We start from the raw sequence: 17,209 nt of genomic DNA, 5'->3' as shown, positions 1-17,209 counted from the left end.
TCAGACCCATTGATTCTATCTGTGTTTTTAGGTGAGAGTAGGGTTTGACCGTGTTAGATGCTGATTACAGCTCCAAAATAATTGAACTTTTGTCAGGGATATGAAAGATTGGAGCCTCTGTAGCACATTAAGACTTGAAGCCTGAATGCCATGCATAATAAATCTCATTTTCTACAATGAATTGTTTTAGTTCTACTTCCACAGTCTTCCAATGCTTTGCCTATAAATGGAGGTTAGACACTGGCTGGGGTGTTTAGATCTTTTGGTTCTGCTCCTGTTTTATTATCTAATGGAGTTGAGACCTGGTCAATTTTTAGGACGTCAGCTCCTTCCGTAATAATTAAGAAGCCATGAATCACGCTGGTACTGAGTGGGGTAAGAGATGGGTATATTTTCCTGGTCCATTTTAAGGATGGCCAGGGGTGTAGGATTTAGAAAGCCGCAGGAGAGATTGAGCTTCACAATGGTGAAGAGGAGATTAGAACGAGTGATTTCATTGTTTGATTGTGTATGGGAAAGAAAGTTCAATGGTTTTTTAAAAATTATTTCTCAAAACACAAGGAGAAATGTCCATGTTGTATTTTGTTGCTTGGGATAGATGGGGCTGAGGGGTTTATGGTCCTCATTCATAAATATTTCGCTGGTATGTATTTTCTTGGAGTCCGTTTCTCTTCTAAACATGGTGTTTTGACTTTAAATATGTGTTTTGTGTACTATATTTTCATACCATTGTGTATGACAAGCTCGAACATCAGTCAGACCATTAATAACAACATTTGGGGGGCTTCTTTTTTACGTCTTTAGTTATAAGGGTGCAGTTCTTTGATTATCATTCAGTGCTTCATTATAGCACGCAATGCAAGTGTTTTTCTATAATTCAGCTGGGATCTTAGGTTGGAGGAAACATTAGGTACATGAATAGTCATTTCAAATTCTTTGCAGCCTCTTATTCTTTGTTTTGGTCTTTTCATTTTCCAACTGGTCACTGTTCAGTTCAGTAGATCTTTATTTCAATGATTAAAAACCATCATAAAAATACATTTTACAATAAAACATTAATTAAATCACATATCTGAACTATATCTAAAAACAGAGTTTATACAAATATAAAAACACAATATTGTATACATCATACGTCATTACTTAGCCTCTTGTATTTCTCAGTCTTGCTGCTACTTTTAAAAAGTTCATATTAGAGCATAAGGATTGCATATCGTTTGCTCTTTGTAACAAAAGTAAAGCAGTTTTGGCATGGTGAAGCTTTGCCTCTTTTAAGATGGCCACCAAAAATGTACGCCGGAGGATCTGATAAAATGAACACGGAAGTACAAAATGAAGGGTGTCCTGCGGAGACCTATTGTCGCAGCCGCAGCCGCAGGCACCCTTATGCTCAATTATTAAAGTAAAACCAGATGGGTAAGACAAAATGTTTAGTAACAGATTGAGCCTAAAACGACACATTAAAAACCTGTCCTGCGGGTTGTACATCAAGAAAAGATAGGGTTCCATACCTTCGCCATTACTTACTAGACAATGGGCAGTTACTGATCTCTTTGGTAGTTAGGAGCCTAATCTGCAGAATGCAAACTTTTCTAACAGCAGTTTTTTAATTTGGAATTTACAGGAAGAAGAGATTGCGGTCGTGTTGGAGAAGAGGTTATGCCGGTCTATATCCTCTAATGTAACCTTAACATAATTTAGCCAAGGAATTTGCAGCCCCTTATCCCTTTGTAAGCAATCTCCTACAATTAATATGCTTAATACTGCCTCGGGGTTAGCCCAGATTCTGAGCCATACCATAATGGGCCTCAGCTTTGCTTGTTTTAAAATGTATGGGGTCCCTAGTTCGCTGTGCGCAATTACTGCTGGGATCCTCTGCGGGGTCTTTAGGATCCTGCGGAGGAATTTATCTTCCTCCAGCTGTAAGTGTTTTGCGTCCCCAAAACCCCACACCTCTGCTCCATACAAGGCTTTTGCAGTACTTATGGAGCCATATAGACTCATTACTTGTTCTGGTGACCAGCGGCCCAACCTTTGAGCAAAATTTAATATAGCCCCGTTAGAGGAGACCAACTTTGAGCAGCGTTCCTCAATCAGGGATTTAAATTTTAACGCCCCATCGAATAAGAGACCAAGATAGGGAAAGGTGCTTACAGTTTCCAGAATATGGGTCCCTATTTTAAATACGAATTTCCTGGAAGGCCTTTTACCTGCCACCATCACGAAGGACTTGTTCAGATTCACAGACAGGTCTAAATTATCCATGAATTTTACAAATCCATCAATCAGATATTGTAAGCTCCGTGATGTACGTGCAAGCAGAACCGCGTCATCCGCGTATAACAGCACCGGGATATGACGCGTTCCTGCATTAGGGCAGTCTACATTCAGGGCAATCAGAGTTTTCTCAAGGTCGTTAATATAAAGTGAGAACAAAAAGGGAGCAAGGATACACCCTTGCCTCACTCCGCTGGTGCACGGAAAAGGATCAGTACTCCCCCCCCCTCCGTGCTGAAGCGAAACCTGGCCGTGGTGTTCCAATGTAATTTCCTGAGGATATTAATCAGTCCAGGGTCAATTCCCAAGTCCCTCATCATAGCCCACAGCTTGTTCCTGATTACATTATCAAAGGCCGCGGCCAGATCCATAAATCCTAGATAAATAGTTTCACTACTGGCTTTTGTGTATTTAGCAACCAGTAGATAGAGATTAAGATTCTGGTCACTGGTTGATTTGCCTGGTCTAAAGCCGTACTGGGTATCTGCTATGGTGTGGTGCTCTTCTGTCCAGTCCATAAGACGGTCCAGTACTACCCAGCCCAGTATTTTGGCGGAGACGTCGATCAACGATATTGGCCTGTAGCATTGAGGGTTGTCCCTACTTCCCTTCTTGAAAATAGGGACAATTAATGCAGTGGACCATGAACGGGGCAGCCCGGATTTAACAGCTGCGTTTAGGATACTCGTCATAATTGGAACCCATGGTTCAACAGTGCTTAGGTAAAGATCTGGGGGGGTACCATCAGGACCAGGAGCTTTATTTCGTGTAAGACCTTGAATTGCCTTAGTTATTTCTATAAGCGAAAATTCTGTTTCCAGGCTCCGTGTAACATCCCAACCTCCTTCTGGGACTATGTCATGGGTGTGATTATAAAGGCCTTTAAAATGTGTCACCCATTGTTCATGGAGTATGTTGGTGCCAATCACCGGGGTACTACTGTCCTGAAAACATGGCCTGTTGATAATTCTCCAAAATTCCGTGAAATCCCTATTCTCCCCCGCCTCCCTCAAGTCGGCCCAAACTTCAGCTTGCAGAGCGGCCTTTCTCTGTTTTTCCACAGTTTTGTATATCTTTCTAGAGAGGGCCACTTTTAATTTGTCCCTGGGATTGTCTTTGAGGCTCGATTTTAAATCTCTTAATGCTCACGAGCAATTAGTGTCAAACCATCTTGGTTGAGTTATATTACTCCTAGGGCCTTTTACTTTCAGTAATTCATCAACCAAGTTGGTTAGTGACCCAAATACCCTGACCAAGGCGCAGCCCTCTATCGAGGGTTCCAGGCATTCTTCAAACTGTTTTTTCCCTTTTTCTATTAATGATTTGTAGAATGCCTGGGCATCAATTTTCAACCACCTTAGTCGTCTCCCCTGGTCAGTTGGCCTTAATTCTGTGCCTACTTGTTTGCTCCTTTTGGAGCCGCCACTATATATTAATTCCAGGACTAAGGGATTGTGGTCGCTAAAAATGCTCCAGTCAGTTCGAACCTCAGTAATCCAGTTTTTTGCGAAACTGAATACCACCATATAATCTATAATAGAAAAGCATCCTCTTCCTTTAAAGGTTGGGATAAGAGAGCCCTCTTTTCCCGGGACGATCAGATATATAGTGTGTATTAGAGCATGTGTATCTAATAGTCTAGTAAGTGTTAATCCCTTCGCATTGTGTTCGAAGTGTGGCACACTCTCAGCCGGGCAGGAAGACCAATCTGCCGTTACTGGGAGCAGATTTGGGCATAGTCAAGTCAAGTCAAGTCAAGTCAATAAATTTATATAGCGCGCTACATACCCAGAGGGTCTCAAGGCGCTTGAAGAAGGGTGGGGAATTATTTGTCAAATATCCACGTTTTAAGTTGCTTTCTGAATGCTAGGTGGTTCTGATTAAGGCGAAGGTGAGTGGGAAGTGAGTTCCAGGTTTTAGCTGCTAGGTAGGAGAAGGATCTACCTCCTATGGTGGTTTTGTTGATACGAGGTACAGTGGCAAGGGCTTGGTTGGAGGATCGTAGCTGGCGGGAGGGGGTGTAGAAGGACAGTCGTGTGTTAAGGCATTCGGGTACGATTTCGTAGAGTGCCTTGTGTGCGTGGGTTAGGAGCCGGAAAGTAATCCTCTTATTGACGGGGAGCCAGTGGAGGTCTTTCAGGTGACTAGAGATGTGTTCTTTACGCGGGATGTCTAATATGAGCCTGGCTGAAGCGTTCTGGATGCGTTGGAGTTTTTTCTGGAGTTTTGCGGTGGTACCGGCGTAGAGGGTGTTTCCGTAGTCCAGTCGGCTCGTGACCAGAGCATGGGTGACTGTTTTTCTAGTTTCGGTGGGGATCCAGCGAAATGTTTTTTTGAGCATGCGAAGAATGTTGAAGCAAGATGAAGAAACGGCGTTGACTTGTCTGTTCATCGAGAGTGAGGAATCCAGGATGAGGCCCATGTTCCGTGCGTGGTCCGTCGGGATGGGTGCTTTTCCAAGGGCCTCTGGCCACCAAGAGTCATCCCAGGCGGAGGGGGAGGTGCCTAGGATGAGGACTTCTGTTTTGTCTGAGTTCAGTTTCAGACGGCTGTGCTTCATCCATTCGGCTACTTCTTTCATTCCTTCATGCAGGTTGGTTTTGGCAGTGTACGGGTCTCTGGTGAGTGATAGGATCAGTTGAGTATCGTCGGCGTAGGAGATGTGTTGAGGTTGTGTTGGCGTGCGATGACCGCGAGGGGGCTCATGTATACGTTGAAGAGGGTGGGGCTGAGTGAAGATCCTTGTGGTACGCCGCAGATGACTTCAGTGGCCTCTGACTTGAATGGTGGAAGGCGGACTCTCTGGGTTCTTCCGGTGAGGAACGAGGTGATCCATTCCAGTGCTTTTCCTTGGATTCCGACGTTTCTGAGGCGTTGTAAAAGGGTGCTATGACAGACCGTGTCGAAGGCTGCGGAGAGGTCGAGGAGGATGAGGGCGACTGTGTCTCCATTGTCCAGTAGAGTTCGAATGTCGTCTGTTGCTGCGATGAGGGCGGTTTCGGTGCTGTGCTTGGCTCGGAAGCCGGATTGTGAGGAGTCGAGGGATTTGTTGGTTTCGAGGAATGCGGCGAGCTGATTGTTGACCGCTTTCTCAATGACTTTGGCCGGGAATGGAAGGAGTGAGATAGGGCGGTAGTTTTTGAGTTCGGTGGGGTCAGCTGTGGGTTTCTTCAGGAGGGCGCTGAGTTCGGCATGTTTCCAGCTTTCCGGAAAGGTTGCGGAGTTGAGGGAGCAGTTGATGACGTCTCGGAGGTGCGGTGCTATGATGGAGTCTGCTTTGTTAAAGATGTGGTGAGGGCAAGGGTCTGTGGGGGATCCTGAGTGGATAGAGTTCATCAGACGGATGGTATCCTCAGTGGAGATTGGCTTCCAGTCATTGAGGATGTTCAGGGGGGGTGGGGGTTCTGCAGGGGGTTGGGTGGGTTGGTCTTCGGGTCGGTTGTCGAAGCTGTTGTGGATGTCTGCAATTTTGTTGTGGAAGAAAGAGGCTAGGGAGTCGCAGAGGGCTTGAGAGGGGGTGATGTCGTTGGAGTTGGCTTGAGGGGTTGGTAAATTCCTTGACGATGTTGAATAATTCCTTGCTGTTGTGGGCGTTGTTATCTAGTCGGTCCTTGAAAGCGGCTTTCTTGGCATTCCGGATCAGTTGGTGGTGTATGCGGGTGGCGTTTTTGAAGGCGTCCCTGGTGCTGGTGGTTGGGTCTTTTTAGATGACAATTGAGGTCGCCCATCACTAATACAATTGGTTCTGCCCCCTCCTTCCTGCGTTCTGACTCCTGGCTAAGTCTGCAGTCTAATTTGTGGACTACAGCATTATTTCCATTTACCGGCCCTGAATTATAAATGTTAAATAGCTGTATCTTCAACCCCTGCCCTGAAAATGTTACAACCTGGAGAGTATGCGATGTCCAGGAGGGTAGTGGCCAGACTCCTTCTAGGTTTAGGTCAACGTATAGTGCTAACCCTCCCTTTGCCCTTCCAGATCTGCTTTCTTGTGCTGGGATAAAGAAACATTTGTAGCCATCTATTTGGTAAGGGGAGCTTTCAACCGCCCAGGTCTCCTGGAACGCTATTATTTGGAACCCACTAAAGTGGTTCCGCCAGTCTTTGTTTTCAAATTTCCAAGCCAGACCTGCTATATTCCAGGACATTACGTTCAGTCCTCCTCCAGTTCGCTTTCCAACCTGTGCTCCCTAGTTGTCTGGGGTGGGTCCATCCCTACTCAATAGCATATTCCCTTGTTCCCCTCTATCTTGCCTAGCTTGGAGTACTTCAGACCCCCGCTGCTGATAATCTCCAGGATCTCCCTGGGAAGTAGGTACATCACCCACCTTTTTGACCATCTGATCTTGGAAGTTCCCTGCTCCGTTTAGTCAGTCATTTTCGTCATGGAACAGTAGGGGACTGAATCTATTTGTCCACTGTAGCAAACCCTGGCCTTGTGAAAACGAACCTGCCTGGTCATGATTCCTTGCCCATGGCATGTCTGATGCCCTTCCCATTCTGCCAAAGGTGTGCCTTGGATCATATATGACACGTTTTCTTGGATAAAAGTATCCTAGTGGCAAGGAGCGTATGGTACTAGTCTGGTTCCTATTTCCATTTTCCAATATGTATTCCACTAGGCTAGTGTTCCTAAAATTCGTAATGATACAATTCCCCAGGTCTTTCCTCCTGTTCCCTATCCAGTTTACCCTTCTCACACAGAGAATCTCCCCACTTTCCTCACCATGCAGGGCCCTGTGTATGTTTAGCCAGTTGATTATCTTGTTTTTTAGCTGCATGTGTGACTCTCTCTGCCCAGCCTTGAGTTCTGGTAACCCCCACAAAAACAACTACGTAGGGGCACGCTTCCGGGGGTAGGTTTATATTTGGTAAGGAATAGTTAGTTCTATCGTCTAATTCTTGACAGGTCTGATACATCTCTGCCTGTCTATGAGCTGAGGGGTTCCCTTTTTGTGTGTGCAGCATGTTTATCTGGTTTTGAGCCTTATCTGCATCCTTGTTCCCGGCTTTCTGCTTGTTATCCACCTCCACCTGGGCAGGAAGATTTGGGGATGCATGAACTTGTACAATGGTGCATTGCTCATTGCTGACACAGTTATTGTTAGCAGGGGTTTGCCGGACTGGGATAATATCTGATGAGGTGGGATTAGCAATTGAGTTTTTATTTATTGGCCCTTTGTCTTACCTTGCTTATTCAGTTCATTTGTGATTTTATCTAGTCTACTAACTAGTGGTTTTATCTGACTTACAATAAAAAGTTCCAGACGTTTTTAGAGGTCTGCTATAACTTCATCCATCCATCCTGGTGGACCTAGCTGACGTGTTGGTTCTACTTCCACTACCTCATCCTCAATATCTTTTGACCTAAGCATAGCAGTGCTTGGTTTCATTTTCCTGGGATAACCCTTCTTGGTACCGACTCTTCTAGTTCTATTGCGTGGGGGTTTTGTTATCAACCATGGCTGTAGCCCCCTCTACATTCACTACCGGCTGAGCGCAAGGGATTCCATCAGCCAAAATTTCTAGGGTGTCAGTTTGGGGAGCAGGCGATAAATCTTTTTCTGGGGCCTGGATGGGTGTGGATGAGTCAATTGTTGGTGTCATAGATAAGCGTCTCTCTGTGCGCTCAATCTCCCCGGAGACAGCCCCAATAACTTTTCTCAACATTAGATCAATAGCAGTAGGTTGTGCTTTATGGGATGATGCAACATTAGACTCGAGCACTGTTATACTAGGTTTAAGGGGGGTATGTGCTTTGCCTTTGATGGAGCGCGTTTTCGCTTTACTGGCCATAATGCAGAAAAACGAACTCAGGGTTCTTCCTATCTCCTGCTAAATTTTAGCCCCCCTTGAGGGTTAGTAAATGCCTCCTTCCCCCTCTATTAGAGGCTTATGCAAGTTATCACCCCTTCCTGCCTTCACAAGCTGGTTTGCAGTACACTTAGTCTGTAGCCCACCCACATAATCAAATGTCTATTTGACCACCTTACGATCGTGCTGAATGTATTCAGCTAGGTGCACAGTGCAAAGAACCTGTTGGTAGAGCAAAAAGGGGGTGGCCCAGCCCGGCCTCCTCTGGCCTCTGACGGCCGCAGACGGCCTGCCCTTGTCCCGGGCTTCTCCAGGGCGCGCCTGCGAGCGTCCTGCGACGCGGGAGGAACAGTTCGCCTTTATGCGCCTCCGGGCACAGGAGTGGGCGGTGACAGGTAGGCGTCCACTGGCAGCAGGCAAGGAGCGCTGGTAGCTGTAGTCTTTCTCTCCTCTCGGCGGCCGCATTGTTACCAGCAGCGGGGGAGAAACCACGGCTTGAACAGACCTCCTGGGCGATGGTCTACACCTGCAACAATGCGGGAGTTTTCAGCAATGCCCCCAAAGCGTTGTGCGAGCCCCCCACTGCTCATTGTTTTGGAGAGGACAAAGAAGAAAAGATAAAGTGATGTGTCCAGTCTTCAAGGAGCAGATTCTCTGTTTTCAGCATATCATGCTTGGTCATTATGCGGTCTAGGCTGGCCCACGTCCACATGTGTAAGCGAGGAGCATGGTTAAAGGAGATCATTGCTAAGAATAAAGAGCAAAAGCTGTGAGACAGATTTGTCAGTGTAGAGTGAAGTCTCTTAGGAGATGGTATTTTAAGTTATATCCGTTATTTTCTGGAATGTGATAGTTGATGTGAAATTTGATGTGTTTTTTATCTGCTTCATGTTTTCAGACTTCAGTTTGGCTTTCTGTCAATTTGTGCCACTCCAACTCCTATTTTTTCTCCATCTGTTTGTCCCACTGGTGGCCGGACAGGAAAACACCCGCCTTCTGTCACCATTATGATGAGTCTGCAGGAAGGATCTCTGTGGGGGCTATTATGAGTCCTTCTCCAATGAGTGTCATAATATCCCAACTATCCCATGCATGGTATCCAGATACAGTATCTCGCCTATGCCAGACATCGTCAGATCAGTCATTTTGTGGTGCAAAACTGAACTGACTGCTGCAAAAAGAAATATAGCAAAAGAGCATGCCACCTACTAATGTAAATGTCATGGTACTTATAGAGCGCACTGTCACCAGACGTCACCTTGCGGTGTCGCCTATACGTCTTCCTGGCGCTGATACTCATACTGCTGTGGAACCCCTCCTGGCTTTCCCTGTGAAGTGTCCACTCCTGGGCACCCCCAGGGTAAAGCCAGGCATCCTTAGTGCTGTTGGGGCCAGTGTGAAGGCTAAGCAAGCAATTGCCCAGAGTTGCAGCGTGGGACTCCATGATTAGAATAGGCACCGAGGCGAGAATTAACAGGTCCGAGGAAATTGAGCCCGAGAGCCCGCCGAGGCGGGAATCGAACCCTGGTCCCTGGCCAGAACTCTACATCGGGGTCTGCCGCTCTAACCATTGAGCCACACTCCTCCACAATGTCATTTGGCGGTAAATAGAACACTGAATCTATTCGCGCAGACCAAAAATTAAATAGCACCACTCTGAGCAAATTATATAACAGGATGTCATTCATGCTGCGTACAATAAAACTCGGATTGCCATAGAGATCCGCGTCACAAACACTAAACCTTACTCGTCCTCTGGTTAAGGGGCTCTGGGACAAGCGCAGAAGGGAGCGGGACACCCCTTTTTGACCATATCTCATTGTCTTTAGTGCATAACAAAAACATGACTTGAAGGTGGAGAGTGCAGCGTTCATCCAGAAGATGGTCTCTTGGCGTGACTGACAGGTGTTTATTAGTACTCAACTTCTTGCTAGTGATTTTCCTAACATTGAAACGGTAAAAGGCATGGAGGTCATTTAGGGGTCACCAGGGTTTGCAGCTGTGCTCGCCCGTTTTGCCCTCTACGACACCTAGCATTGCCTTTGCGACCCCTGACCTCAGAGGGGGAAAACTCCGTGGCAGGAGCACAGGGGCAGCTCGTCATTATAGACGTTGGTTGGGGCTCTACTTGCAATGTTTTCTCTCGCTTTTTGATTACACTAATAGTGAATAATGCAACATTCGCTATTAGTGTGAATTGAGTACAATTAGCTGGAGTATGCTATTCACTGGTAGTTGAGGCAAGTAAAAAAATGCTTTGAAATGTATGTTGTGTGCGAGGTTGCGGGTGAGTGTACATAATAGATTTTATTTATTTTTTATTTGTTTTATTTATAAAGTTTTATATAGCGCTAGCTAGACCCGTGGTTATCAGAGCGCTTTATATACACAAAGGAAAAGAAAAAGATTGCATAACATCGCAGGACAAGATAGATTGTGTGTAAGTGTGTATATGTGTGGTGTCATGGTTTCTTCTACCAGGTGGTGTTCAAGAACTGTGGTGATGGGCCCAAAGGGGAGGAGCCAGGACAAAGAGGCATTGGGCACTGGTCCCAACTGTGCCCCCCCTGGCCCCCCCACACACACCTTCCTTAGAGATGTCAGTGTCTGTGTGCGACACTATTATCAGACACTGACATCTCTACGGAAGTGTTTTTAAAATAACACCTGAGAAAGTTTCTCTTTGAACTGTAATACATTTCATGATACATCTTTCAAGACAGTAATGAATGAGGAAAATAAATGTATGCTGTTTGTTTAAGATTAAATTGTCTGTCTTGCAGGAGAAATGCACACCCTGTGACCCGTCCTGCCGACACTGCGCCGGCCCGGGCCCGGAGCACTGCGTCATTTGCAAAGCGAACTCTGCCTGGGCCCCCACAGAGAAGAGGTGCGTCCATTGCTGTGAGCCACAGGCCGATCAGCCCGACTGCTGCTTCTGCAGATCAAATCTAGGTGTGTACATGTCTTAAAATTCATGGGGGGCTTTTTGAGGAACTCCACGCCATGGCAAACAGTGCAACAGGTGCAGTGCCCAAGGGTCCGAGGGGCCAGTCAATTCGAGGCTGTATTGATATAACTTACTCTAAACCAAAGTAGAGAAATACGGTTGGGCTTTTTTCTGTCTCCTTTACGGTTAATCTGCAACTAAGTTATGTCGACACATTTTTGAATCTCGCTAAACTTGCTTGCCATCCACGTGTATGTATTTAGGCATACATTCCGTACATTGTACATAAAACACTCACTTCAAAACATTCTAACTAACCAATGTGAAAAGCAACCAAGTTTTCACTAAATGTCTTTAAAAAAACACAGGTCACAATGTGAGAAGCTAAGTAAAGCTACACATTCCAGATATCAAGTCTATTTTTCAAATGTCTTTTTAATTTTAAGATTCAGCCACCATTGAAACATTCTAAAGTGTATCATGCAGCATAGCCACTGAACATATACACACAGTTGTCCTTTCGACTCCTGTCAAAACCCACCCCACCACCAACCACATCACCTATATCGATGCTGGCCCCAGCTGGAACCATCTGTCTCTCCCCCTATTACCTACTGTTGATCCTGCAAGGACTATTGTGTGATTTTAGGTATTTTGTTCACAAATACAACCAACAATATAATGAAATAAAAAAGTAAAACCCCAAAAATTGATAAAGAAACTAAAACCCCCTTGTAACTCAGCCAAATGGCATACAACTTTTCCTGCTAACAGCAATGTTTTGTCGGGGAGTGGCCGGACCGCGGGCCAAGATGGCTGCGTAGACACGCAGCTCCGCTCGATTACCCGGAAGATTTGGCCCTTTCGGTGGCTCCAGACTGAGATTTGTTGCAGCATGGGGAGCCCTGAACTACGCAGCAGCTCCGGTCACCACTAAGCCCCCTGGTGATCGGTCTTGGGCACCGTGCTGTGTAGAGAGGCCTGATGTGCTCGGCAGAGCCGGGGACTTGATTTCCTTCGTCGGCCCACCAGAGCTCTGCTCCCTTGAGCGTGAGGAGGCGCCGGGATCTCTGGCCTCGCCTGGCCCACACAAAACGATTTGGACCGCTGCAAGGCACTCTACGAGGTGGTTGAGGAGACCAAGGGCGGTGAGTGTGATCCACCCGGTTGTGCAGGACACCACCCGATATCCCCTGAGGCCCAGTGGTGGCAGGGACCACAGGAGAGCCTGGGGACCGGCTGCCCAGCCGGATCACGGTGGGGGCCCCCTTATTACCCTTTAGACACCGCTCAGACCGGCTGCATGCTGGTTGGTGTCCTGACTCCTCCCTCGCTGCAGCTGGGTGACTGTTGCCCCTTCACAGCGATGCAGACGGCCCCCAGTAGAGCCGCATTGCGTACTGTTTGGCTCCCCGCGGGACGCTGGGTCCCCGGCATGGCCCCCAAAGAGATTTCTGCCCTTGATCAGCTGGGTGCCCCTCAGTATATTGAACACCACCAGATGGGCTACCCCAGCTACAGCCTACTGTGCTGTGCTACTCTTGGTCCCCAGCCTCCTGCTGACTCTGGTCCTCCCCTGGCACAGTTCCCTTTTCTCACCTTCACTGTCATGGGAAAGGTGGACCCTAAACAAAATAAGCTACCATTTGAGAAGGCCGCGAGTGGCGCAATCCCCTTGGCTCCACTTTGGCAGAGAGGAGTGAGTCAGAGGGGCTTCCTCAACCCACAGTGCATGGTAATGAGTCCCTGATGGCTGAACTGCGGGCCGTCTTCAAGGCCGTTGACACTAGGTTTGATGCCCTGGACAGGAGGCTTGACACGATGGGGTCTAGGCTTGATAAGCATGACGCGCGCTTAGACACTGTGAAGAGCAGAGTTTCTGACCTCGAAGATGGCTCTGCTCAAACGACTAAGCGATTTGAAAGAATGGAGAGAGTGCTTAAAACCGTTGCCATTGAAGAACCAAGACTTAAAGGCCGCGGGGGACGTAACAACATACGAATCATAGGCATTCCGGAGTCCACAAACACTGGGCAATTGGATGGGTTTGTTGAGGGCCTGTTAAGTGTGCTGTTTGGTTGGGACTCTTTCACCTCCACCTTTGTCAATAAACGGGCAAATCACACCCTTCGCCCCCGTCCTAATCCAGGTTGACCTCTTGGTCTGATCATGGCGCGACTCATTACTTTCAGGGACACCGCATTGCGCCTTGCCCGGGAGCCGGGGTCCCTAGACTGGCAAGGCTCATCTGTCTCCTTGTATCCAGACTTCACTGCAATGGTCCAGGAGGCCCGTCGGAAGTTTGGGTCTGTCACGGTTGCTTTTTTGAAGGCCGGTCTCTGGTGTGGGATGCTCTACTCAGCGTGCTTGAAGGTGGACTGTGAGAAAGGGGCTCTATATATACTGGACTAGAATGAAGTACAGTGTGTATAGAGTCCACCAACCCCAGAGGTATAACAGAGGCTAAAGTCAGAACTGACCGTACTCTCTAAAGTGGTAGCTTGGTCGGGCAGTAAGGCAGTACCAGAGGTTAGTGTAAAGCATTTGTTGTACACACTCAATCAGCAAAAAGTTTCACACACTCAAGGACCGAACTCCAGGCCAATTGTTTTTATATCCACAGATATAGTTGTTTTATTTTTAGAACCAACAGTTATAAAAATATACTTTTCGCGTTATGGGTACTCTCATGTAATTACTTTGCAAAGGAGCAATAAAGTTTGTGCACACAGTGAATACAGTATTGGTAGTAAGCAACACAATCCTAAAACACACTATAGCATTGAGTTCAATGGGTTTTCTACATTTAAGTACAGTTGATTACTATGCAGATTACTTTGCTAGTTCCAGGACAAGATCATAGATTCAGTCCTGGGGTCTAAGCTGAAACTAGATTATCAAAAACGTTTTAGTTACTGTAGTGAATTTTCATGAATATAAAGCTGTTTTAAACGTTCACACTTAGAAACTTTTCAATGAAAATCTGACAATGTTATTCAATGGGAGAAAATTCAGAATGCAGGTAAAGTACGATCGCGTTATTTATGTAATCCAGTACTGGTCTCCTAGGGCCAGCATTGGGGTCTTAACTTAGAACAGGTTGGTAATTGCGTTTCATAATTTCGTAGGATTTTTAGAATATCTCAAGTTTTCAAAAGTAGACACTTAGAAGAAATGTCATAGAAAAGCAGACAATGGGTTCCTATGGAGAAAATACAGATCACTAGTAAACCCGGTTGGGTTTACTTTTGCGGTTCAGTACTGGGCTGAAAGGTACAGTACTGGCTTCTACCCTGATCACAGGTGAGTACTTCAGAATTCGGACTTTGGCTGATTTTATATGAATATTTTCAGTTTTCAAAACTTCACACTTAAAAAATTTTCGAGTCAAAATTGGTCAATGTTATCCAATGGCAGGTAAGTGAGTTACCAGTTTCCAGGTGAGTACTTGGTTGGTGAAGTTAAGGTTCTGGGCATAGACTCAGGGGTCCCCCAGGGTCAGGTAAGTACAGTTAGTTCAATCCCAGCGGCACAGGGGCAGCCAGGTGCAGAGGTAGATAGGCCCAATGATATCCAATGAGGGGAAGGGGGTCTTCGGTTGGTGGCTGCTGGCTAGCAGGCCACGAGGCTGTGGGAGCTGGGCTCCTGGTCACTTGCTCAGGGCAAGGGGGGAAGTAGGATAGGACAAAGGTGGCACAGCCAGCGGCACTCGGGCGGCTGGGTGCCGGGTGCTCTTGAGCCGTCAGGCGCTCAATGTTATCCAATGGGAAAAGATAAAAAGAAACAAAGGCTGCAGGCTCGGGGACGGAGACTCTCCAGGAGCGACCAGCACTTCGATAGGTAAGTTGGGATCTTGGAGCACAGGTAGGTACCCCAAAGGGAGGCACAGGGGGCTGTAGGGCGCCGGGTGCAGGGGTGTCTTTGGGTGTCTGAAAAGCTTACCCTCGGCTGGTCGCGGTTGGGGTGGCCCCTGGTTCTGAGTCTGCAGGCGTGGGCTGGTTCATTGAGGAGGGTCTTTGGGCGCTGGACTCCGGGTCCCAGTCACCGGGGGGACGTCCTTGTGGTCTTGGTTCGGTTGGGTCCGACCTGGGCTCGGCGGGTGCAGAGTGGGCTCGTCCGGAGCTTCCTGGTTGGCACCAGGTGGGTTGTTGCAGCAGAGCCTCTGCTGATGGGGGTCCCAGTCTTCAAGAGAGTCAAGGCAGGCAGGTCCTCCGGGTGTCCCAAGGTTGCTGTCCGCAGGAGTTGCCGGGATTAAGCAGGAGCAGGTTCCAGGATCGACAGGCCGGTAGGGCTGGGGCCAAGTCAGTTGTTGTTGTCCTGTTGTTAGCAGCTTCACTTCGGGTCTTCTTCTTCTTGATCTTCTTTTCGTATCGGATCTGAGAAAGGAAGGTTCAAGGAGCCTGAATTTAGGGGCGTTACACGTAGGGCAAGGACAGGGACCAATGGGTCCCTGTCCTGGGGTGAGTACACCCCCTAGTCTGCTCCTCTCCTGTGGGAGGGGGACACGAGCCTAGCTGGGATTGGGCAGGGTTCCCCATCTACAAGATGGCCGGAGCCCGGGGTTGTGCTTCACCTCGTCTCCCCCACCTGAGGGGTGGGGTTGGCACAGGCTGGCACCCCCCCCCCTTCCTGACGTAGTTTTTCCCGCTAGTCTTCCCATCAGAGTGGGGGTTAGAACTGGTGGGAGCCAGTTGGTGGGTACAGCAAATGGTCTGGAGAACCTCACAGCAGCGGCATGCCTTTGAAGCTTCCCCCTGCCCATCCTGGGGGAGGAGACCTAGCACCTCTCCTAGGATGTGCATTGTTGCAGTCCCAGGAGAGCGGGGGCTCTCCACCCAGGGGACCAGCAACATGTCTGCAGTGTGGCAGCCTCTACAACCACTCAGCCCAGACGTGAATTGTAGGTTAGGATTTCAGAGGGCATCTCTAAGATGCCCTCTGGTGCATTTTACATTAAATCCCACGCTGGCATCAGTGCAGGTTTAATGTGCTGAGAAGGCTGGTACCAAACTTCTCAGTCTTCAGTGTAGCCATTATTGTTCTGTGGAGTTCATAATGACAACCTCCCTATACTCTTAATGGCATCATTGCACTTACAGTGCCCAGGAATGGCCCTGGGTACTGTAGGGGCACAGGGCTCATGCACCCATGCCCACGCCTCTGGCATAGGGCACCCAGCTAGAGGGGTGACTGAAGTATTCCAGGGCAGTGGGTTCTGTGGGCATGGCACACAGGGATGTGTGCCATGTGGACTCTTGGTGTAGTTCTGTACTTATGCACTCAGTCTGCAAATGCAGCGTGTGGGTGCCAGGGTACAGGGCCACTGAGGGTGGCACAATAAGTGCTGCAGCCCTCAGGGGTCTTCTCTGGTCACCATGCCCTGGTTACCTAGGGTACCATTTACTAGGGGCTGACAGGTGGCAGGAGAGGCCAATTGGGTTTTTAGTTTCGGCACAGTTTTAGGGAAGGAACACAGGCCCTGGGTACCTGGTTGGCAGGATCCCAGGACACACTCAGTGAAAGCACATCAACAGTTCAGAAAAAAGTGGGGGCACACCAAGGAAAGAAAGATGGCGCTTTCTCACACGGACATTGATGGGAGATCCAGGATCTATGGTTCCCAGGCCAAGGTGCTGGGGCTTTTCCGACCCCGGTCCAATAATGCCCAGCCCCATATATTGGCCACGCCTGATCGCTCTCCTCGCATTCCTGATTCTGGCACCAGTTCTGAACTGTTCTCTGCACATGGATAGAGCCTCGTTGTTTTAATGTGTATATATGATCAGTCCCTTCTGTTGTTTTCTTTCTGATTTGCTTCTCTTACAGGTACTTCTGGAGCCGCTGGATGTGTGCTTTTACAATTTTTATAACTGACTCTTTTGTGTGCCTGGGGATTGTTTGGAGCGTTGCCCCTGCGCTTTTTTGCACCTGTTTCGTAATGTATGATTTAGATATTGTATTGGTTGTCATGTTTACTTTTGGGATTTGGGGTTTTCCCCCACGTAATGTGTATGGGGATGGTTGGGGGGGGATGGTATTGTTGTAGGGTATTGATTCCCTTTCCCTTATTTGACCTATTCGTTGAACTTGATAGATTGTCTTTTGATACAATATTTAACTTTGCCCAGACTCTTATTGATGTCAGATAGCACACGCCACGCCGCAAAC

The 17,209-nt window shown here is 47.8% G+C and overlaps 1 protein-coding gene across 2 annotated transcripts in view; it reads left to right on the top strand.

Moving 5' to 3' along the window:
* The window catches only part of LOC147729081 (cysteine repeat modular protein 2-like), a 721,334-nt gene that overhangs the window by 574,187 nt on the left and 129,938 nt on the right, over positions 1 to 17,209 (top strand). For both annotated transcript variants that reach the window (XM_086959364.1, XM_086959363.1), the window contains one exon: positions 10,875 to 11,046. In XM_086959364.1, coding sequence (XP_086815490.1) covers positions 10,875 to 11,046 — 172 coding nt within the window. The remainder of the gene's footprint in view (positions 1 to 10,874; positions 11,047 to 17,209) is intronic.

The sequence above is a fragment of the Lissotriton vulgaris genome, chromosome 2_2 (genome assembly GCF_964263255.1).
Source record: "Lissotriton vulgaris chromosome 2_2, aLisVul1.2, whole genome shotgun sequence".
Lineage (NCBI taxonomy): Eukaryota > Metazoa > Chordata > Amphibia > Caudata > Salamandridae > Lissotriton > Lissotriton vulgaris.
The sequence above is the reverse complement of the archived record's forward strand: the minus strand, read 5'-3'. Positions and strand labels throughout refer to the sequence as shown.